Genomic DNA, 24,074 nt, shown 5'->3' on the forward strand with positions numbered 1-24,074 from the left:
ACCCAGAACGGGATGCTTTTTGGGACTGGGACCCAAAACGACAAAGCATTGATGCTTTGTCTTTCGATACCCATCCCTACAAACTACCGATTCTAAAGCAACTTGAATATCGATATTTAATAGTATTGATGGTAGGTTAGGATCACTTTAATGATCCGGATCAATTGATCTCATTTACTGCCACGAGCCAATCAGAAGACCAGGATTGGACCTTCTTAAGGTCACGTGATGTGTTTAGTATTGGCGTCATGTAAAAAGCATTGGTTAGATAGGCGTTTGATTACAAGATCGATATTCTGTACTGTGGTCGATGTCGAGACTGCTCTCCTTGTGCAGTATAAAACAATATTCAGTTAGATTGCGTTTATTACAATAATATAATATTATTGTAGACTTATAATATATTAAACATTGAAATGTCAGAATCTTCAAAAGAGAATATTTCAATGAACACCCATAGGCTAACAAAACCAATTTGTCTAAGGTAAATATTCTTTTTTCTCTACTTAACCTCAATCATTAAGAGTTCGCTTGTGCATAGCCTACATGGTGTATTTTTTTATATCAATTTTTATCTCATTCTTTTATATCATGATGTAACCTACTGCTCTTGTGGTACAGTTTTTAGTTTTCACTCATGATATTTTTTTCAAAGTGTAGGCTACGTCCAGTGCCAAAATACCTGTCATTTTTGTTTGTTTTAGTATGTCATTTTGAACACAAAATCACAAGAAATAAACAGCTGTCACTTATCATAAATTTAAAAAAAATAATTCAGTTTTACTAATCTCACTTTGTTTACAACATTTCAAACACATCTAATATATTAGGCTAGGTTAGGAAAAGCTTAAGTTAGAGAAAGCTTTAGGTTAGAAAAGTTTTGGTTAGGAGAAGCTATAGGTTAGGGAAGTTTAGGTTAGGAACCTTAGATTAGAAAAATCATAATTTGATGATTTCGATAGTCAAAATGGCTGCCACTTATAGGTTGAATGAATGTAAAATTGTGCAACTTTGAACTTCCGTATTTTATTTCAAATCAATAGTAACCGCCGTTTAATTTTTGTGATTTTATGTTCAAAATGACATACTAAATCGATCCTAACCAAAAATTTGATTACAGGTATTTTGGCACTGCATGTACACTTGTACACCATGCACTTCTACATGTACACCGAATATGCATGTACAAGCATGATAAACATGTTTTGTCACCAACGAGAGGCAGAGGCTTTCAACATAAAATAAACAACCAATTACAATAAATTAACTACTGGATACATTAAATTTTTGTAATAAGTGAAACTTATAGGAATCTATAGAATTTATAAGGACGCCAAAAAATCGTACGTCCAAAAATCGATGTGTGTGTAGTGTTTAGTGTTTATAGATGACTGGCTTTGAGGTGTGTAGTGTTTACTAGACACAGGGTTGGATAGCAATTAGTTTTATCACTTCAACAGTACAAGTACATACCTCACATTGTATGTATGCATGCATGATAAATGCACTCACTGCAGTTCTAGTTTATATTTTTGGACATTTAACATATTTATTATACTTATAGGCCTATATTTATACAAGTATTTCATCATGTTTTGGGAAATTATTATTTATGAAGATTGGGAAATATTTATGAAGACAATGCAAATCCGTCTACAGGCAATATTCGACCAACAGCAACAAGTTGAACAAACAGGATTTAGAAGTGGCTTCTCAACTTTTTACTATTTTCATGGTGTGAATCAGCTTATTCAAAAATGTGGAGAATTTCAGATTGGAGTCTATGTGGCCTTTATTGATAAAAAAATCGTTCGATTCCTTGGAGCACGAATTTTTTTTCACTGCACTTTATAATCAATTAGTGCCATCAGCTTACATCAATATAATTAAAACAATCTACAATGATAGCACAGCAAGGATAATTTTGGATACTCCAGGAGAAAGTTTTCCTATTCGGAAAGGGGTCAAGCAGGGGGACCCGCTCTCACCAATATTTTTCAATGCAGCGTTAAAAAAGATTTTATAGGGAAAAAGGGGATGCCATAGTAGATGGTTCTCTTTTAAAATGGTCAACTGAAACAATTTTCCTGGGCCAGCTCCTTTCCTTCAAGGATAGGACAGAGAAAGAAGTGAAACGTAGATCATCAAAAGTCTGGAAAAAAATTTTTCATTTAAATTCATTCTTAAAAACAAGGACATCAGCACTAAAAGTAAGGTAGAAATACTCAGGAGTTGTATCTTCACGACACTAACTTTTGGTTCTCAATGGCCCAACAGGGCCGGGTTTCCACAACAAGGAAAAATACAATTTATTATAGTATTTTTTGTATACCAATTTTGTATTTAATATCTTGTATTCTAATTTTGTATTTGAAGATTCAAATTTTGTTTTGTGGAAACAATAAAGGCTTTATTTATAGGCAATATTGCTTATAGTTTATTGTATTTTGACATTATTAAGTTGGATTCTCTTATTTGTAACATTGTTTTGATTTCATTCTATTCAGTTTGTTTCAGGAATTGTGTTTTGTTTTCGAATTATTTGGAAATATGACGATCTGCGAATGAACTTCTCAGGAAATTTATCTGTAACCTACTCTGTTGACAAACTTGCCTCATCACGAGTGGTATCACTAAACCGTAATGATTTTCTGGCTATCTTACTCAAACAATATAAGCTAAACTAATCTTTAGTAATAAGCAATTAACAATCGTAACTAGTATCTCAAACTGTTTATTTGTTCCAGAGAGCTAACTGACGGAAGAGAATTCGAAATTACTGCCGGCGACTATTGTGAAGATGATTATAATCTTAGTAAGGATGAATTTCCCATGGATGAGATACAAAAGTATGTCAATTTCGATACACTGGATGTCGATGTGGATGAGGAAGGCAAGGTTGTATGCTTTGCCGATTTGAGGCAAAAAATGTCTCCAGTTACAACGGACAAGAGAATAATGAAAAGAGTGAGTAAAGAAAATAGTATATTTACCATTTTGCAAGGGACATATTTAGACTGAATATCTCAACCACAATAACTAACTTAGTTTTGGGTAATATTTTAAAACGTTTCGACAGAAATAATGGTCGATTTTTTCGCCATTCGTGTCCTGTGAGTTTTGTCTTAGACGAAATGTCTCTAGTAATAAAGTCCAGTAAAGCCTCGAGATATACGTTTTCCTATGATAGTAAGTTTTGTACTTTGAAAACAGTACTATGACTAGACTTTATTTCTATCCTACTAGAATCTCTCCTTGTTCTGCAAATGAGTTTTTTGAAAGCAGTTCTACCTCCTGACATGTTAATAAATATGTTATACGACTTTCTCTGTATTAGATCAATAATCACCCGCGCACTCCCCATTACCCACGCACAAGCAAAAAGCTCATGTGGGCAACATCCGCAATAAAAATAGGCTGTGACTACTGAAGCTGATAACTGGGAATTTTATCCTTGATTATTTCTTACTCCATGTTCATTCTATCTCCATACTTATTTAACTGGAGCCAATACTTGGAAAACTTATAAATCAATAATATTTGATTCGGCAACTCTATTATTAGCTATTAAGATTTAGAGTTGCAAATTTGCAGATTCAGCTTGCAAATATTTTGTAACTTGCATGAGTAAAGAAACCTAATCTAATGCATTTAATTGCATCAAAAGCGGGAAAACGTTGTTCTTTCTCTTTCTAAAATATAAAATATTGATTATAAGAAGTTTCTGGAAAATGAATAATATTTTCATAACTTGTAATTTCTTCGGGCCAATATTTTAGACCGATTCATACAAGTGGAAACCCCTAACTTAAGAGGAAAAAAGAGCGAGTGCGTGGACGCCTGATTACACAGCCTAGCTCTTGTTAATCTGTGTTAAACATGGCGATTCGATCCTGTGAACTTGCCTAAAACGCCGAGAAGATATGCTGAAAGTGTGCAAGATGTTATCTCAAGTGACTAGTATTAGTTTACATGATATAATCCACCACTATGTTGAACACTACTTGCACACTAGTGTATGTAAACACTGGTAAGGTACCTTGTGAGTTGTTAACAAGGTAAATCTCATGCTCGCAAGTCATATCTCACAGCTAGTTTCTTATGTAACCAGTGCGATTCAGTGTGTCTACTAGGTTTGGTCTTGAAAACGTATATTTTTGTCGTATTTATTTTGTGTATTTTCAGATGAAAAAGCAAGGGATGGGAGAAATGATATCGAACGCTGGTGTGGTGTATTACCACTACAGTGCCTACGTCAACCTTCAAGAGGAGCCTTTCGATAACTCTTATCTCCGTCGGCACCGAAGACCTGAGAGGCTCGTCTTGGGTAAAGGAGAAGCTCTTATCGGGGTCGAACTAGCACTAAAAACTATGAAGAAAGGAGAGGTCTCTCAATTTATTGTGGAACCTGAGTACGCTTTCGGGAAGCTGGGGTGTCCCCCAAGAGTGCCTCCAGGTAAAAATAATCATCAACAATCTTGTTAATCAATTTCCGTTCTGTAATGTATAAGTTGTACTTTCCTTGCCGTACCTACTACCATAGGTAAGAAAAGTAAGCTATTGCTTTTCAATAAAATTTAAGGTACCCCAATTTCATGTTTTCTATACTTTTTAAGATTCCCTGAGTCCAAAAACATTATTTTTGGGTGTTGGTCTGTACTGTGTATGTCTGTGAACACGATAACTTTATTCCTAATTAACGGATTGACTTGAAATTTTAAACTTAAGGTCCTTATACCATGAGGATCCGGCAATAAGAAATTTAATAAAAAATGACGGAAAATCACTGAAAAACTATGTTTTTCACAGTTCTCATAAACACGGCTTTAACGATTTCTTTCAAATTCATACCCTGGATAGCTATTTATAAGCCCTATCATCTGACATAAGTTTCATTTCTGCAAAAAAAATTTGGAGCTGTGCAACATTGTCGAGAAAAATGGATTTTGTTGAATTTCTATCACTATTTTTACTTTCCTTGTCCTATTACCATAGGTAAAGAAAGTATTGCTTTCCAAAAAAATGAGGTACCCCAATTTCTTTCAAGGTCCCCTGAGTCCAAAAAAGTGGTTTTTGGGTATAGGTCTGAATGTGTGTGTGTGAAGATGCGTACAGACTTTCGCTCTGCTCCGCAATCGAACGTCATTCGAGCAGATCGATTGATGATCGGAGGTGGAGCAGGAGTGGAACGCGAACAGAGCGTGTATTAGAGCTCGATCTTGGCTAGTTCCTAGGTCGAACTAACCAATAGTTGCGCATGCGCGGTCAACGTTTTGTTTGTAATATTTGTTAATAGTTACAATCTCTGTGTTGGCATATATAATTATAAAAATTGATAATTAATTATTAAATCAACAAAATTAAATAATATAGAATTATAAAAATATTTTTAATAGTAGGTACCAGCATATTGGAATTTAGAAGAAAGATGCCGAACTCCCAACCAAGCCTTTCACCTTTCAAAACATTGACAAACATAACTTTTTTTGTAATAAAACATCATAAATGCAACAAACATAATGATTGGAAAAAAGCTCAAATCATCTATACTAGGTTTCTACCCTGCAGGCAGCAGACTGTGCCGAATAAGAATCAAAGGCAAATTCAGGAATATATCAATAATTTCTGTGTATGCACCAACTGAGGAGGGGGAAAGAAAATGAAAAAGATAGTTTCTATGAAGCTCTAGAGAGGGAATGCAGAATGGTACCCAAATATGACATGCTGATAGGAGACTTGAATGCCCAGATTGGGAATAGTTATTTGTGCAACTAGTGCGCAAAGTGACAGTTTGCTGCACCGAAAGAAACGTTTACGCCCGAGCCGTAGGCGAGAGCGGAATGGCTTCTTGAGTGCAGCAGAGGAACTTTGCGCACGTATTTCACATTAATTTTTTTCCTACAGTAACCATTGAATATGAAAAGTGGGTAATTATGGATAAAATGATGGCTGAAATCCATCAAATGTTTGTGTGTGTGATGCTGTTATTAATAACAACCTTAATTCATTTAAAAATTAATAATCCAATTGAAGTTGAAAATTCTCAGCCAAAGTTCTCATTTTTATTCACTCAAGAATCAGAAAAAATACAGATAAAACAAAAAATTCGCATTCAAAATTTACGCCAACAGCTGGTTGTGATGACTGCAAAATGGCTTAACCGACAAGCGCGCGACCTAGCGGGAAGAATCGTACCTAACTTCGTTTCATCCAGCTAAAAACAGTATTCAGATATTTAGAATATTATGATTAACTAGAATTACCAAAAAATACTATAAGTAAACTAAAAAATATTTATAAAATAACATAGACAACAGAAAATATTTTATTGTAGTATATTCTAATGTTATTTTATTAATTTTATTGACATGGATTTCGAACGGTAATTATTTAACCTGAAAATTCGAATTTCAAAATGTATGTTTGCTACATTTCTCATTGCTTGGAGTTGAAATAATTATTACTGTCAATAGAAAATAAACATTATTATTATTAAATGATGATAAGTTATATTTAATTATGATTTAGATGAACATTATTCTTGTTTTGGATTTCTAGATTGGGATTTTATCGTAAATGTAGGGTAGCCATTGAAATGATTCTTATCTAAAACTAACCACAGTCATTGTTACCAACTTAATTTTTGTTTTCGTGCACTAATCCTCCATATAACCCACCAACTATTTTGTTTTGCCATGTTGCAAATCTGGAGTGCAGAAAAATTTTTTCCCGCACTAGAGCGGAAAAGTGATTCTTTGCGTTCTGTAATCAGAGCAGGAATGGCCACTTTTCAAGGTAACTGTAGGAAAAGAAGATTTTCTGAACTCAGTGACAGGCAAGACACCATACATGATGTAACAAATGAGAACGGTTTAAAACTTAGTGAATTTGCAATAGCAAACAATATGATCATCAGCAGTACATGTTTTCCAAGGAAAAATATTCATATGGGTACCTGGACCTCACCCTCATCAGAAACAGTCAACCAAATTGATCATGTGTTGATATCTAAAAGACATGCCTCGTCAATCATAAATGTGAGATCCCAGAGAGGTCCAAATTGTGACTCTGATCACTTCCTTGTCTCGGTAAAGCTGAGGGAGAGACTATCAAGAGTCGGATACGAAAGAGGGCTAAGAAGGTGCATGTTGGACATAGAAAAATTGAGAAATGGAGAGAGGACAGACATATATGAAAGAGAACTTGCAAGACTTATCCCTGAAGGCCTGAATGATTTCGAGGGTAATGACAGGAATATAGAGGAGCTATGGGATAATTTAAAAAGAACAGTAAATGAGGTCGCCACAGAAAGCCTTGGTGAGAGAAGTAGGGGAAGAAACATAGAATGGTATGATGATGAGTGCAAGGCAGCTGTAAACCAGAAAAATTAAGATAGACGGTCGATGATGAAAAGGGAAACGAGGAGAAATCGTGCTAAGTATATGGAGAGTCGGAAGACAGCCAACAAGCTTTGTAGAAGAAAGAAGAGAGAATATATGAAAAAGCTCATTGAAAACATGGAAATAATGAACGAGCGAAACGAAAGTAGGAAATTTTACCAAGCAGTGAAAAGGATGAGAAAATGTTTCCAACCAAGCTTGATTGCATGTAAGGACTTGAATGGAAGAGTGCTTGGTGAAGATAGCGAGATAATGGATAGATGGGCTGACCACTTTAGCAGTTTATTGAATCAAGTTGAAGATGAAGAAGACCCAATAGTATATGATAGTGCTGAGCCCCTAATTCAGCCCCCAAACATATGCTGAAGTAGAAGAAGTTATAAAAAAAAACTCAAATAATAAAGCTCCAGGAGGGGACTCAATACCAGCTGAGTTACTAAAGTATGGAGGGAAAAGGATGAGAAGAGCCATGCATACCTTGATTTTATGGATTTGGGAACAAGAGACAATGCCTGATGAATGGAAAATTGGAACAATATGTCCTATTTTCAAAAAAAGGGGATAAAATGGTATGCAACAACTTCAGGGGAATAACACTGCTAAGTACTTCATATAAGATTTCTCTGCATGGCTTTTGAAGCGTCTAGGTGTGTATGTGGAAGAAATAATGGAAGAGCATCAATGTGGTTTCAGACAAGGAAGAAGTACAGTCGATCAAATTTTTACCATGAAGCAGATGATGGAAGAATGTTTTGAGTACGATACAGATCTACATCTGCTTTTTGTTGATTTCCGCCAGGCATTCGATAGCATCAGGAGAGAGAGAATGATGAGAGTATTACTTGCAAATGGAATACCGAGAAAATTTATAAGTCTCATAAAGCTAACAATGTCCAGCAAAAACCATATCCGTTGGATAGAGCCTGGGTTTGCTTAATATAGTTTTATCAGTTTTTGTGCTACAAATAATTCAGCAATATGACAGTTGAAACAGCCTCCCCAAACAACTATGCCATACTGCAGAATTGACTTGACTAGAGCATGATACATCATTTTCAGGTGGTTCTTATTAAGAATTCTGTTAACTTGGTAAAATTTAAAAGATAAATATCTAATTTTTCTACATATGTATTTAATATGAACATCCCATTTAAGGTTTTCATCAATTATGATTCCCAAGTACTTAGTATTATTGACTTTTTTAATGGTGGGACAATCACAATTACCCAAGTTTAAATTGCACTGAGAATGGAGTCTCAAATCTTGATTCTCGTTGGGCTGTCCAACTCTATTTGCAGAGAAATATATGAGAATGTCTGCAAATCAAGCAAGAAGGCAAGTTTGTAATCTGGAAATAGCCGATGACTGTGTTATAGAAGGCGTCAGAGAGTTCAAATACCTTGGGGTAACCCTGACAGCAGACAATAAGACCAGTCAAGAAATACACAATCGGATAATGATGGGCAACAGAGCATACTTTGCTAAACAAAAAATATTTAAAAGCAGGCTCATATCCAGAAAAACAAAGGTGAAAAGTGAAAGGTGAAAAACAAAGGAGATGACGCTAGTGAGACCAGTTGTAACCTACGGGGCCGAAACATGGACTATCTTGAACAAAGATGAAAAAGCATTAAGGTCATTTGAAAGAAAAATGTACAGAAGAATCTGGGGACCAATATGTGACGGAGGAGTGTGGAGAGCCAGATTCAATATTGAGATAGACCAGGCCATTGGAGCAGGAAATATGGTGCGTTTCATAAAGGCCAGAAGGATTGAATGGCTTGGACATTTAGCTAGAATGAGTGACGGGAGGGTACCATCAAGACTCCTGGAAGAAAGAATGCTTGGGACGAGAAAGAGAGGTCGACCACGGACAAGATGGCTGAACGAAGTGATTGGAGACCTCCGTGTGCTGGGCGTGGCAAACTGGCGACGGAGTGCTCAGGATAGACACGAATGGAGGTGCTATGTTGAGGAGGCCAAAGTCCACCCAGGACTGTAGAGCCGGATAAAGTAAAGTAAGTAAATACAACAAACATAATGATTATTATCAATTTATCATATAAACATAATTAATAGACTAATGTAATATTAGGCTACCCAGCAATCCCCTGGTTAGAATATTTTATTTAGTTTCGTCACCCGATCAGCTGGATTGAACATTTCACATTTTGTGAGGTTAGGTTGTAGGAAAGTCAACAATACGACAAGCGCGCGATCATCCTTCGAACCTCTAGTGAACCCTTCATGATCGGAGCGAGTGCGGAGCGTGTTCGAGGCGCGTATATCTGTACGCACTTTATGAGTGTATGTGTGTCTGTGTACATGATATCTCATCTCCCAATTAACGGAATGATTTGAAATTCGGAACTTACGGTCCTTACAATATAAGGATCCGACACGAACAATTTCGATCAAATGCAGTTCAAGATGGCGTCTAAAATGGCGAAAATGTTGTCAAAAACAGGGTTTTCGCGATTTTCTCAAAAACGGCTCCAACGATTTTGATAAATTCATACCTAAAATAGTCATTGATAAGCTCTATCAACTGTCACAAGTCCCATATCTGTAAAATTTTCAGGAGCTCCGCCCCATCTATGCAAAGTTTGATTTTAGGTTCCCAATTATCAGACTTCAGATACAATTTAAACAAAAAATTCAAGTGGAAGAGATTGAGCATGAAAATCTCTACAAGTAATATTCAGTAACATTTTCACCTAAATTTGAAAATAAGCTCGAAATTCGTGATTATTTAATAACAAAAGTCTCTTTTATCGCATTAACTTTTGTTTATAACAGGTTTCTATCTTCCCCGCAACCCCCTCGCCCAGCATCCCTACCCTACAACTACAGCTATTCCCTAATAACTACAGCTGCAGACGAAACACGTGACAAAGTTATTAACTTTTGTTTATAACAAAACTAGCAGCCAAATGAAAATGTTATTAACATGTTAAAAACTTTTGTTATCAAACTCTGGTGTAAACGCACTATAATTTGTTTACATTAGATCAGATGAAGATCATTATGTTAATAATCACACCTGTTTCAATTTTAAATTATTTTTCCTCTACCTACTGTCCAAAGTGCTTACTTTACTCGCTGGAACATAATACTAAAGTGTCACTTTTTCGCTCTCGAGAGGGAAAACAGAAAAACTCCCTAGAGCGTGAAAGTAACTCCATTTAAATAACATGATCTTGCATTTGAAACTTAGACCAGTTATAGAATAGACACGCTGGGAAGTCTAGCCTCTGAAGCCAACATCTACTGCCATATCACCATATCGTGACGTCAGCATCGGATTGAAAACTTTTCTGCAGAGTTTGTTTACATTGTTTTCTATCCGATGCTGACGTCACGATATGGTGATATGGCAGTAGATGTTGGCTTCATCGACATTCATTATGAATGTACAATAAGCCTTGTCTATTCTATAACTGGTCTAAGATTTGAAATAGGTTAGAAGGTCTAAGCTCAGATGAGGAAGCATATAGATTAGTCATTACCAACTAAATTCAATTCCTCAACCAGACATTATTTTATCAATATATGAAATATATGTTTGTATGCTAAAGTTATTACAAACTTATATCAGTATACTATAAAAATGTAAAATATTTTTTATATTCTGTGTTATTCAAAATACCAGCCAACTAATATTCTCATTATAATCAAAATTTGAAACGGGAACTTCATTGTAGTTGAGTCGGCCTGTTGTTACAACTTTTGCCGACAGATAACGCATAGCGCTGTCGGCGGTGAACTGTGATTACAAGGCAGCTGTACTTTAGGTTCGGTTGTAACACATTGCTTTGTTAATAGTGAGTTTTTAATAGTATATTTCGCACCTAGGGCGAAAATGAGATATTCCGGCTCGAAATCGGTTTTTAAGTCCGAGGCCGTAGCCGAGGACTAGAAAAGATTGAGAGCCGGAAATACATTTTTGCCCATGTGTGCGAACGCTATTTTTCGCCACACCAAAAAAAAACTTCCCAATATATAAGAAATTAAAAAATAAATAAAATTCAAACAGCCTATTTGATAGTTTGAATCTTGGTTATGACAACTTTCACTGTCAATTAATTTCAAAATTACTAATTAATAATTTACAATAGTGACAATATTTTTATACTATTAATATTCGAATAATTATTTGAATTTTTATAGCTCGCGCTTTGCGCCTGGTGCAATATCTCATGGATAGATGGATGAATAGAATTTTCATTACTATTTTGAAATAATGTGATTAAAAATTAATATAATTGCATATTTACAGTTTTGTCTCAAAAATATCTAAAAAATTGATTGAAATTTAAATACGGTAACTAATATAAAAAATAGCTAATAAAAGTCGAAATCATCGACAAAAAAAATGTCACTGACCGAGGTTCGAACCTAGATCATGTTTGTAATTCACTGAGCTTTGAGAGTTCTGATGTACTACGCCTTTACGCTCGGCCATTGTATAATTTGATCGAAGAGGCCTGTAAGTCAGGTAACGTATGTAGGCTACTACTAATATAGTGTAGGCCTATAGCGGTAAACTTGAAGCGGTTTGCCGGCATTTTCACAACAAAATATTGCTCTGAAAATAGTTAAATCATAGAGAAAACATTCGAAGATTCAATCTTGAGTGGGCCTAATGTTTTCTCTATATGGTTTGATATTGAAGAAAAATTATCTAAAAGTTTTAATAATGAATTACGGAAAAATTACTAGGAATTTTTCAGTCAAGGCTGAGTTCACCAGTAGGCTTACGGTACTTAAACTTTGGATCTCTGCTGTATTTTCCTATTATTATTGTTGATTGTATTGCATTAAGAAGTGGAATTCGATAATAAAAAAAGAAACAATTATTACTCTACCTCAATTTTAGTTTTTGATCAACAATTCTTCCGATTGTTACCATTTAGATGTATAATTCAAAATCCCTCTGGGCGTATTTTGTGCTCTACAATCTGAGATCAGGTAGAGCGCTCTATCTCATATAGATTTCCAGGTACACCTGACAACAATGCTCCTTGTATTGTGAAATACCCCAATTTTCAGCTTCAACCATCATCACCAACTACATTGTCCTCACATTGATATTTCGCACAATGACATGAGTTCATGAGATTATGTTTTATAAGAATCACCCGTTAGATACACTTCATTTCACTATTTCCTAGTGGAGAGGCGCGCTTAAGGACACCTCAAGGATCAAAATTTCGAACACTTATAACTTTTGACACAATGCTCAGATTTCATCGTACTACACATCATTTTTCTCGGCTCGTCAAGGCGGTCCAAAATAATGCATCATAAGTCAAATTCGGTCGAAAAATGGAAAATTTATTGTTGAGTATGCCCATATTCCATACACAAATAATTTCTATATTCAAAGCTATCTCGGTAACCCCTCATTATAAAAATCATTATTGATCTTGAAATGTAAAATGAAAGTTTTTCTTTCATCTGCTGTAAACGATTCATGAAAAAATATGTTCGTTAAGTGAGATTTGATTGTTGAAAAAATCCGGAAATTTTAGATATTTTGCTCATATTAACGGTTTTGGCAGTTATATGATAGGGAAAAGTGATTCAAGATGGGTTTTAGGCAACTGAGCTCGTAGAGTATGAATTTATCTACAATTTGGAATCAATCGTGAGTTCTATGATGTACCAGACTCGTTTTAGAAGCTCTTGATCAACAGTAAAATCACAAAAAAAATGTAAAAACTGAAATCGCCATTTTTAAATCTTCTGTAACTTTCGAATTGTATTGGAATCGAAAGTATTATTATTGTTGTGGGTAGAGGGGGACAATTTTCACACCCTCACTAGATTTGGAAAATTTATCAGAAGTATTTCACAAGACATGCAGGTTTGAATATAGAATTGGCATTATTTGTGTATATGGGCTTAAGTACACTCAACAATAATTTCCCATTTTTTGACCGAATTTGACTTATGATGCATTATTTTGGACCGCCTTGACGAGCTGAGAAGAATGAAGTGTAGTACGATGAAATCTGAGCATTGTGTCAAAAGTTAAAAGTGTATCTAACGGGTGATTCTTATAGAACATAATCTCATGATCTCATGTCATTGTGCGGAATATCAATGCGAGGACAATGTAGTTGGTGATGATGGTTGAAGCTGAAAATTAGGTGTTTTTCACAATACAAGGAGCATTGTTGTCAGGTGTACCTGGAAATCTATATGAGATAGAGCGCTCTACCTGATCAAAATTGATTTTTTTCTTCAAATTTCACTCATTTTTGAAAAATCATAACTCAGTACTCATGGGAGATAGAGAGTTCCGAATGATCTCATTTTATTCAGAATTTTATAATCTTAAAAAAAGGCGGGAGCAAATTTTTCTGTCCCATCACGAGATTTGGCAGAAATAGCTGAAAACTGGAAAATGAGCCGAAAATACGAGGTTTTTGGGCCACCCTGTATCTAGCACAAGGAAATTTTGCATGAAGAAATTGGTTCTGGACTTCTCTTATGTACCCAAATAATATATTTAAAATCAGAACTACAATATAAATTGCATGCACCAATGTATATACTGTAGTGACTGGACTAATTATTGATAACATAAATCTTGTTAATAACAAGGAATTTTCTGTTGAAACACGTGTTATTAACTTTTTTTAAGAGAAATTTTTGACGATTCAGTCAAGTTAATAACTCGTGTTATTAACTCCGGTGTAAACGCAGCTTAAGAGTTCGATTTCCGACCGAGTGACTTTTTTTGAAAACTAAAAAATATTCAAATTTTCAACTTTAAAGTTATAAGCTTTTATGAAAGATAACAATAAAAAAATAATTTATCTTTTCATCAAAATGACATAAAAACTGCCCCCTGCGAAGCGCGTGTCAATAAAAATGGAATGAATAATAATAATTTTATTTAGAACATTTACTGCAGATAAGAATTGAGATGAAAATTATAACAATTGAAATAAGCAACTTGAGGACCAAAAAAAATCAACTAATAACAAAGTAAAATACATTGCAATAATAGTAACAAGTAGAATGTAAATACAGTACTTCTATTAGATACAATTGAAAATACAACAAAGGAGTTCCGATGCAAAGCAAGAGTACATACTACTTAGTGAGAAATATTTGATCATGGCAAGGAAAGTAGTGTGAGTGTGCCACACCATATTTTTCATTTTTATAAATAACCTTTGTTTTGAATCATTACTCTTTTTAGATCCAATTGGATCTTTTTTCATCATATATGTATGTCTTTTTAAATTAATATGTTGACATTTGTTCACTTATCCCATAATTTATTTTTGTTTTTGCCGCAGAATCTACAGTTCTTTTCGAAATTGAGGTTATTGATTATACGGAGCTATCCGATTGCACAGAACCAGAAGCTATAGACATCGAAGAAACAACAGAAGAAAAGTACAAGCGATTATACAAAGCAGCAAAGGATAACCATGCTTTAGGAAATGACTTTTTCAAGAAATTGAACTATAGAATGGCTGCTGTACGGTAAGCTAGCGCATTTATGAGAGATGTACATACAACACATGTTTCTATATAGTGAGATTCACGTTATAAAGTCAGCAACTGATTAACATCCTTGTCTGTCATTAGACAAAGCAGATAGCTCTATCCTTTTCAACCTCCGCACCGTTTATATGCTATAAAGAAATATAATGAACTAACTAAATATTTTTCTTAATTGTGAAAATTTATTAATCATGAACATTTTATAGTCTATCTCTATAGACTATAGTCGAAGCATTAAACCCTTCGGTAAATAATTGTTATTTATTATCTAATTTCATTGTATCATTTTAGTTAATACACCACTATGATTTTTTTGCAGAATAGAAAATGGTGAATACGTTCGAAATAGGTTTCATATTTCAATACATCACATTTTGTATTTGCTTACATCAAAAACTTTATTGAAACAGTCAATTATTCCAAATGAAAGGTTTATTTACACTGTACAACCTCATGAATTCGAATTAACTGTAACCATGCGTGATCTGTTTGAAGAATCCTGATATTCCAAGTATGTAAAAAAGTAGACACTTTTCATAGTTCTGATACCTTCTAAACTCTAATTTGTTCAAATTAAATATTTGAAGTAATTTTTTTTCCAATTACCATCTAGACTTTATCTTACTCAATATATGTATCTATAAATATAATAAAGAAAAGAACTGGCTTATACATGTACGGGATAGGAAATACACATGAATGACGCATCATCACGTCTGAATTATTGAACTGATTTACTTGAAATTTTGCTTATAGATTCTTAACTCACCGAGGATTGTTATAGGCCTATTTTCAGTTCTTCAGGATTTCAGTTTGTCAAGTTTCAATTTGATGCTTTCAGTTTGTTATACTTTGCTTGTGAGTGGTCATGGATAAAATAGTGTATTCAACGGTTTTATCCTCTGTTTGAGACGAATGAAATCTTCTATCTTCTATATATATAAAAATGAATGTCTGTGTGTTTGTTCCCTATGACTTGAAAAATACTTGACATAACGGCATGAAACTTTGGGAATATGTTGTGTGAATATTGGGGATTGTTTCTGACCAGAAATTTTAATAGGGTGGCTAATAATGATTATTTATTAATCCATTTTACAGACCTATGTTTTCGAAATTGTTGGCCTAGCGGCTACCGAAGAACGGAAAGATGATCATGTAGTGTCAAGTCTAGTTGATTGGTACCAGCTGTATATAATGGTTCCTTAGAAGACCTATACAAATAATTATCACTCCCCTATCATTGAGTAACCGGAAAATGTTGGAAGAAATTATTCACCTCATGGAAGAGAGTTGTTCATATTGCATTTATTATTACTGAAGAATGTCAGAAAAATTTACAATTTTTTGAATTTAGCTTAGCTTATATTCATCCTAAAATGGAAGATGGAAAGAATATGTAATTCCTGGTGATTCATCGTACATCGCATATTTCCTGGACCATCTATTGACAATCAACAACTATGAAAACATTGAATTCATCTTTGAAACACTGATTTATCCTATCTATTTTTTTTAATTCAACACTTTACTGTTAGATATTACTACCAATTGATTGAGAAGAATATGTTTTGTGAATAATGAATGCTGCATTACTAAGCACATAGGAAGTCCGTATTCAGATGTAAATGAAAATATTGATTGTCAGATAAATTCCATGATTCACCAAATAAAGTAAAGTGTGACATGAGATACATTGACTTTTTGGCGGTACGAAGTTCGCCAGGTTGTAAATAAAGCTTTATTATTAATAGTCAACGCTGAAAAAAGACAGGCTCAATCACCAGGAATACTATAAATTCTATGAAGGACCAGTAAACCATTAATTTTGAGTAGTTTAATCACTTACATTATAGACACTGGATACATTATGGACAATCAATACGTATGAAATTTATTAGCTACAAAATGAAAAACTTTGATTGAAGTGACCCCGACTACTACAATATGAATAACCATTTAAATCAAATATAAGAAATTACTCACATCTCTCATCCACTCGTACTTTTTGTTCACAAAATATTAACACAAAAATATGAGTTATATTGAATAAACTCACAGCTAGTACCTACTCAAGTTTGTCTTTTTCTGGCCAAATAAATGTAGGTTTATGTTTGACATCTTGTTTTTGTGATCTTGTTGTCTATTAAGAAATTTGTCAATGTGATTTTTGTTTGCAATAAAATTTGAATTTGAAAAAAGAATTATCAACAAACTTCTAACCAAAGAAAAGCTCTGTGCTCTGTTCTAATCGGAATGTATGAGACTCCATATACAGCTGATAGAAGGCGCAAACAGAACTGGCCAAGCATACAACAATGGAACAAACACGTGGCAAGCTCGCGCTTTCGATTCACAGAAAATTAAATTCGATCAGCTGATTGATAAAATTATTTCAAGCTTTCCAATGATTACAACATATGTTAGAACATCATGTGTCAATTATCTCAGATCCATATGGCATTCACCTTACCATGTTCATAACCTTACTAAATAGGATCCTTTTTCATCCTTTGAAACCCTTAGAGGCAAAATATCTCAAAATCCGTTCTTAGTGCGCGTCTAGCATTTTGAAGAATATTTGTGCAGAGTTTTAAGTCTGTAGGCCAATTAGTTTGAGCTGTAGTGTGATTTTACATGAAAATTTTCAAAAAATTCCCTCTCCTGGACCCCTCTCTGCTCCTGGTCGGAATTTTTCTGCATAGATCTAATTTTTTTTCGTAGCTGAACAAAAAAGTTCCTCATGACTTTGCTGTGCAATGAGCGGTTAAAAAGTACAAAATTTTTGGGGGGCCCCAGCTCCCTCAGGGGGGCAAATTTCTGAAAATCCTTTCTTAGTGGATGTTTTGAGGCTATCATAAACAATTGTGCAAAATTTCAAGTTTGTAGGTTCAGTAGTTTGGGCTGTGGAGTGATTTCAGTCTGTAGGGGCTTAGCCTATTATAGATATAGAGAAGAGAAGAAGAGAAGAGAAGAAGATAAAATAATATATAACGTCTGAACTACTAAACTGATTTACTTGAAATTTTGCATTTTGAAAATGTTTGTGGTGTAATGTACTACATTAGAATACATTTTATTCAACAACTTTTATTTGAATTTAGTCTACACAGCTTACATAATTCTTTTCAGAATTAAATTCCTTACAATTTTTATTTCAAACAAATTTTTGTTTACTGGTCATTAAAGAAAGTTATTGGGCATCAAACGTAGAAGTCTGTGTTTTTCTACGTAGATTTCTTGCATATTTTAACTTTTTTCTCAAAAACTACTCACACTACAGCTTCCAGACTAGTTTTATTAAATTTTTCAAATATTTTTCCATATGAATCCACCATACGTTTTTCAAAAACTAGTCCCCAAACAATTCAGCATCGGTGTTTTCACCAGAGGAACTGAATTCCGGGCGAAATCTTTCACCCTGTATAGCTCGCTAATGAAGCGTTTATGGATATATGTTTATAAGAACTTTTCTTCTTATTTTTACCTCTACTATCACGTATTGAATTATTTTACCATAATTATGAATCACCCTGTTTATATATATTTGAATTTACATGGTTTGTATATGGTACCTTGTCAAGCAGCCTTTTTAAGGTTCGCTTAAGGTAGCTTATCTATTCAATAAACGTTTTTTCTATTCTATTCTATTAATTGTTCACTCAGTCACTGCTCTGCTTTTCCACTTGCACTACACTAATTCAATTGTATTAACACTTCTTTTGAGCCTTCGCACCAATCCTACCTTGTTCTACAATCATTGTATGATGGTTCGTTGCAGCACCATAGTTGAATGCCATTGGTCCAAACAGGTTTGACGATTTGTTTTTATAGAAGAACTTTGTTTGTTTTGTATTGAAAGTGATGATTTTCCTCCAATAAGCCAATAGAAATATCCGATTATTTGGTAAAACGAGGCTATTATTACACATCCATTACATAGGAGTTGAATAAGTTTAATTTCAATTGAATAATTTCTCAACAATATGTTGAAAACAGTTTTAAACAATTCATTATTAAAATTGTTACAGGTACAGGAGGTCAAGAGATATTTTGTTGGAAGCTATTTGCAAAAACGAGGAAGATGAAAAAGTTAAAAATCATTTACTCGCGAAAGTACTTTCAAACTTGGTTATATCATATTCTATGCTGAAGAAGCCAAATCTAGTATGCATGACATGTCGGGATGCGTTCTATTTCAATGAAGAAGAAGCAACGAAAAATCCCAAACTGTATTACTTGTGAGTCAATCATCTCATTCTTATTTCCACGCTTTCATTAAATTTTTGCTTGAAAAAATGCATTATTCTAATTTCTATGTGTGATGGTTACACTCAGAATAAGTGTTTTGAAATACATTTTATGGCATCCATTTGCTTATGATTTTTGTCATTATCCTTGAAATATTAAGGACATCATCCTAAATATTTATATTGAAAGACTTTTGTAAACTAATGACTGCCACTTTGAACATTTTACTTGAGCAATTTACATGCGGCTTAGGTTGGGTTATGTTAGCAGTCCTATAAGTGCAATTTTTATTATGAAAAATTACATTATAGCATTACTGTTATAAATGTAAAATGAATTTGAAAAAATATTGTGCAGAATTGCTTGAAGAAAATATGGTGGCAATATTTTTCAATCCTGTAATTTTCGCTGCACGAGTTAAGCCTAGTAATTATTATAAATAAACATTCATATGTTTATTCATGCATTTGGAATGAAAATTAGATCTACACTGTGGAATTGATCTTAATTATATAGTCATGATTAAATACTTTTGTTATGATTTCAGTTGGGGCTTAGCTTTGATGGAATTTGGTGAATATGATTTGGCAAAAATTAAACTCAAAAAAGCGTTGGGGCTCCAGCCGAATAATATGAAGATCAAAGAAGCTCTCAAGAAGGTAGGCTATAAATTATTCCCCAAGTCCTGGTATCAGATTTCGAAGTAAACAAAATTCCAATCAAATCTTGGTAATCATAGCTTATTATTTGAAACTCTACAGCTAATTCTACTGGATTAATAACTGTTAGAATGTTAGTGCTAACATTCATAGTAATTTATTGTTTATTTCATCATAAGTGGACTTGTAATTTTTTTGTAAAACCAACAGTTTCTGAGTTATTCAAGAAACAAGATTTTAAATGGCCGCCATTTTGTTTTAAGAATTTGAAAAATTATCATTATTTTTTTGTAGCGTTGTCTAGTTGTTATAAATGATTGTGCAAAGTTTTAATTTTGTATGTCCAACCATTATTTAGAAAAAAAATAAGTGAAAAAAGCAAAATGGCTGCTGTGTGAGTAACTGAAGACTTCCGGACAATTTAAATATTATATTTAGATATGTTTGTTAGCTTGGAACAATGCCCTGGAGTATTGGTAGGCAGTTCGTAAACAGTCTGTACAGTGTATACAGAGTTTATTGGAAACATTACATGGGAAATAGATTAAGAGAAAATCGTAATTCTTATAAGAACAAAAAAATCACAAAATATTCAAATTGAAATAAAAATTCTGCAAATCCAATCTCTTGTATTATTTGAGATAGTTTTGGTATATGGAAATTCAATGAGATCTGTAGGAAATTTATTAATTATTTTTGGTGCAATATAGTGAAACTGCTTACAGATGATTGTCAGATCTGAGTTATAACATTTATATTGTATCTGGTTCGCACATATTCATTATTTCAATGGCGTATATAGAATATATTTTTGCGGGGGACCAAGGTTAATGTTAGGTTAAGTAATTTTAAGTAACACCCCATGATACTTAATATCAGTTTTGCTGCTCATATTCAGAGGGTAATTTGCGATTAACGCCCTTTTTACTTTACCGTTAAGCCATCAAAAATTCAGATTACTGTACTTATCCAGGAGCCCCTGGATATGTGGTATTGTCCTTTAGTCCAGAAGAAGAGATCAAGAAAATTCACGAAATAAGGCACATCATGTTGTGCAAAATTGAGATACAGGCATTGTTAACATCGAAGCTGATACCACAGTGTAAGAGGTGCCAATCCTATGGCCATACTCAAAAATACTGCAACCGGGAGCCAAGTTGCGTGAAATGCGCTGGAAAACACAGCACCATTAGTTGCACAAATTCTAAGGAGAATGAGCCCAAATGTGTTCATTTTGTGTTGAGGTGGGAAGCACCCAGCCAACTATAGAGGATGCACTGTAGCAGTTGAACTACAAACAATTAGAAATGATCGCAGTAAGCAACTGAAAGTTGAACAGAATATGAGAGATCAGGTCCCAAACAAAACCTCTTCATTAGCAGTGGAACCCAAAAAATTCTTCAGAGTAGTTCTACTATCAAATCTGGAAAAACATTTTTCGAGGCTACTTCAGGAAGAAAAGAAGAGAAGAAACCAAAAACCAATGAGAACATACATGCCGTATTAACTCACATTCTCGAGAAGCTTGATAGACAGGAGTCCTTGATAACTGTTTTTGAGCAGAGACTGAAGAAAATACAGAACATCTACACTAGATCATCCAATACAAAATGAATAATGTTATGAGGATCATGACATGGAATGCCAATGGACTGCAACAGAGACAACAGGAATGTTGGCGATACTCCAAATTAGGAACATAGATATATGCTCTTGATATTTGAGACTCATTTTACTAAGGAATCCTACATGAGACTCGGAGGCTACAAAGTTTACCACACCATACATCCTCAAAATACAGTGAGACGCGGTAGTGCAATTATAATAAGAGATAGCATAAAATATTTTGAAAACACATCTGTACAATCGGAAGAGATGCAATCACATAAATTCAGTTGAGACTAAATCTACAAATTCACGCTAGCATCAATCTATAGCCCACCAAGGCATAGCATTACAAAATAGATGTATAAGGCTACTAGCCGTCAGGCTCGCTTCGCTCGCCATATCCGTCTAGCCAGGGGGCTCCGCCCCCTGGACCCCCGACTGGATCGTCCAAGAATGAGATCAGCATCTCGCTTCGCTCGCCTGCATTTTTATCATATGTTAGGACAATCCAGTCGGGGGTTCAGACTAAACGGATATGGCGAGCGAAGCGAGCCTGACGGCTAGTAATATAATATTCCCAGGATTGAAGTAGCAATACCCAATCAATTATTTTTCCGCGATAAATGCATTTAAATCTTCAACTTGGTGCCAACCTAACAAAGTCAACTCAACTTAATGCCAACCTGACAAAATTATTAATTTAGTTGCCAGTTAACAACTGTTTCGAAGAGGTACTCTATCTAGATTATAGTTCTATAGTAACATATGATATGGAAATTTCAATTATAATTAAGAGATTGGGAGAAGAAGAATATACATGCTAAAAGACGAACTTTAAATCCTTAAAAACAACCCTTAGAGTTGGAATATTGCCAAAAGATTTCTTAGTGCGCCTCTAAAGGGCCAACTGAACATACCTACCAAATTTGAACGTTTTTGGTCCGGTAGATTTTTAGTTATGCGAGTGAGTGAGTGAGTGAGTGAGTCAGTCAGTCAGTGAGTGAGTGCCATTTCGCTTTTATATATATATAGATGATCAATCGTCTTGGTAAAAGATGTATTATTGGGGGGTGATTTCAATCCCAAAAATACAGATTGGTGCTCAAGATTAATCAATCCAAAAGGAGAAGAACTTAGGGCAGTTTAAGAATGCAGGTGTGACACTATATCGTCAGGTAAACCTACATATCAGCCAACAAAATACCAGACTTGATAGAAACTTTGTATACAGCAATATGAAAGTAGAAAAATGTGATGATTTAAGTACAGATCACGCCGCTCTTATATTGGAGGTCAGTGGAAAATTAGTAATGAAAGAATGTCAGCTAAAACTAGTGAATAAAGGACTGGGAACTAGACAATTTGAAATCTGGCAGATTTCAGGAACAGAACAATTACACTCAAGTTCTATCTTGAGTAGAAAAAATAAATCAATTGCAATGTAACCGCCAGAAGGGGAGAGATTCCAAATACTAAACAAAACGTGTCATGGGATTTGATAAAAATTTTTTGCTTTTTATTCAACTTCTAATTCTATTGAGTGATCTACTTGAAAATTGTATAATTTTGCTTTTGATTAAGATTTTGCTAACTGATCTGGAATTTAGCAGGCTAATTAGCAGTTTAGTTAACATGAGCTAGAAAATAATACTCCAATACTCCCACTAGTATAATACTATTATAACTCCTATATACTGGGTAGAATACAATACTCGAAACAAATCTACAACAATTTTGCAAATTATTATTGTTTGATTCAGTGATTGAACTTGTGCTGTGTGAACGAGTATTGTCAACAATTGTTACATTTCCAGGTTGAGGTTGAGCTTAGCACCACAATCTGCCATTAGACCAACCAAAATCGATAGAGAGCTATAAAAAGTTTTATCACAAAACAGCATTTGAAAAACAATCTGATTAGTATTCATGATCTCAGCGACTGAAAATTATGCCTGAAAGATTCTATTTTTAAGCATGTATATTCTACTTATAAGTGAATCCTTGTTTAAGCTGTCATAATAAATAGGCCAATGACCCCAAATTATTATTAATGAATGAAATTATGAACTATAATTCAATGAATAAATTCATTATTATTCGCTACATTGAAAGTAATACAATCCTTAGCTTTCATTTAACAATTTTATTTTGTAGCTGGATGATAAGCAGAAACAGTACAAAGATACATCTCGAATAATTTTTCAAAAAGCTTTGGATTCAGCGGTGAACCAGAAAAGAAGGCAGTTGATGAAGAGGTGAGTGAGAATACATCATTTAGGTTTTTTAGATGTGACATTTCTGCCAATGGTAACCTTAAGTTTCTGAAAAACTTTCTCGCTTTCACCACCTACTTATATTTTGAAACAAAAAAGTTCCCAGCATGTCGAAAAATGTTTTCTGCACAAAAATGTCTTGAAATTGACGAACAAAATCATTTATTAGAAAAATAACTTTGAGTCAAATAAGAATGATGTAGACATCAATAGAAAGGAGACATTCTTCACATCATTTTTTTTTATATAAAATGCTTACGTATTATGACATCCCATAACTCTGAGATAGTCCTTTTTTTAAATACGTCTATTATTTTTAATATCACCTGGGTCGTGAGGGTGGGTCGTTGATAGAA

The 24,074-nt window shown here is 34.0% G+C and overlaps 2 protein-coding genes across 3 annotated transcripts in view; both read left to right on the forward strand.

Annotated features, from left to right (window-relative positions):
* Nucleotides 1-24,074, forward strand: part of LOC111051320 (mitochondrial glutamate carrier 1) — a 65,799-nt gene that overhangs the window by 34,034 nt on the left and 7,691 nt on the right. The gene's annotated exons all lie outside the window — the stretch shown is intronic.
* On the forward strand, nucleotides 317-23,719 carry LOC111051321 (inactive peptidyl-prolyl cis-trans isomerase FKBP6). The gene is made up of 7 exons (XM_039433688.1): nucleotides 317-484; nucleotides 2,748-2,967; nucleotides 4,186-4,456; nucleotides 14,717-14,906; nucleotides 18,959-19,168; nucleotides 19,726-19,837; nucleotides 23,600-23,719. Exons 1-7 carry the CDS (start codon nucleotides 417-419, stop codon nucleotides 23,702-23,704), a joined length of 1,176 nt encoding a protein of 391 aa, XP_039289622.1. The 5' UTR covers nucleotides 317-416; the 3' UTR covers nucleotides 23,705-23,719.

Source organism: Nilaparvata lugens, chromosome 7 (assembly GCF_014356525.2).
Source record: "Nilaparvata lugens isolate BPH chromosome 7, ASM1435652v1, whole genome shotgun sequence".
Lineage (NCBI taxonomy): Eukaryota > Metazoa > Arthropoda > Insecta > Hemiptera > Delphacidae > Nilaparvata > Nilaparvata lugens.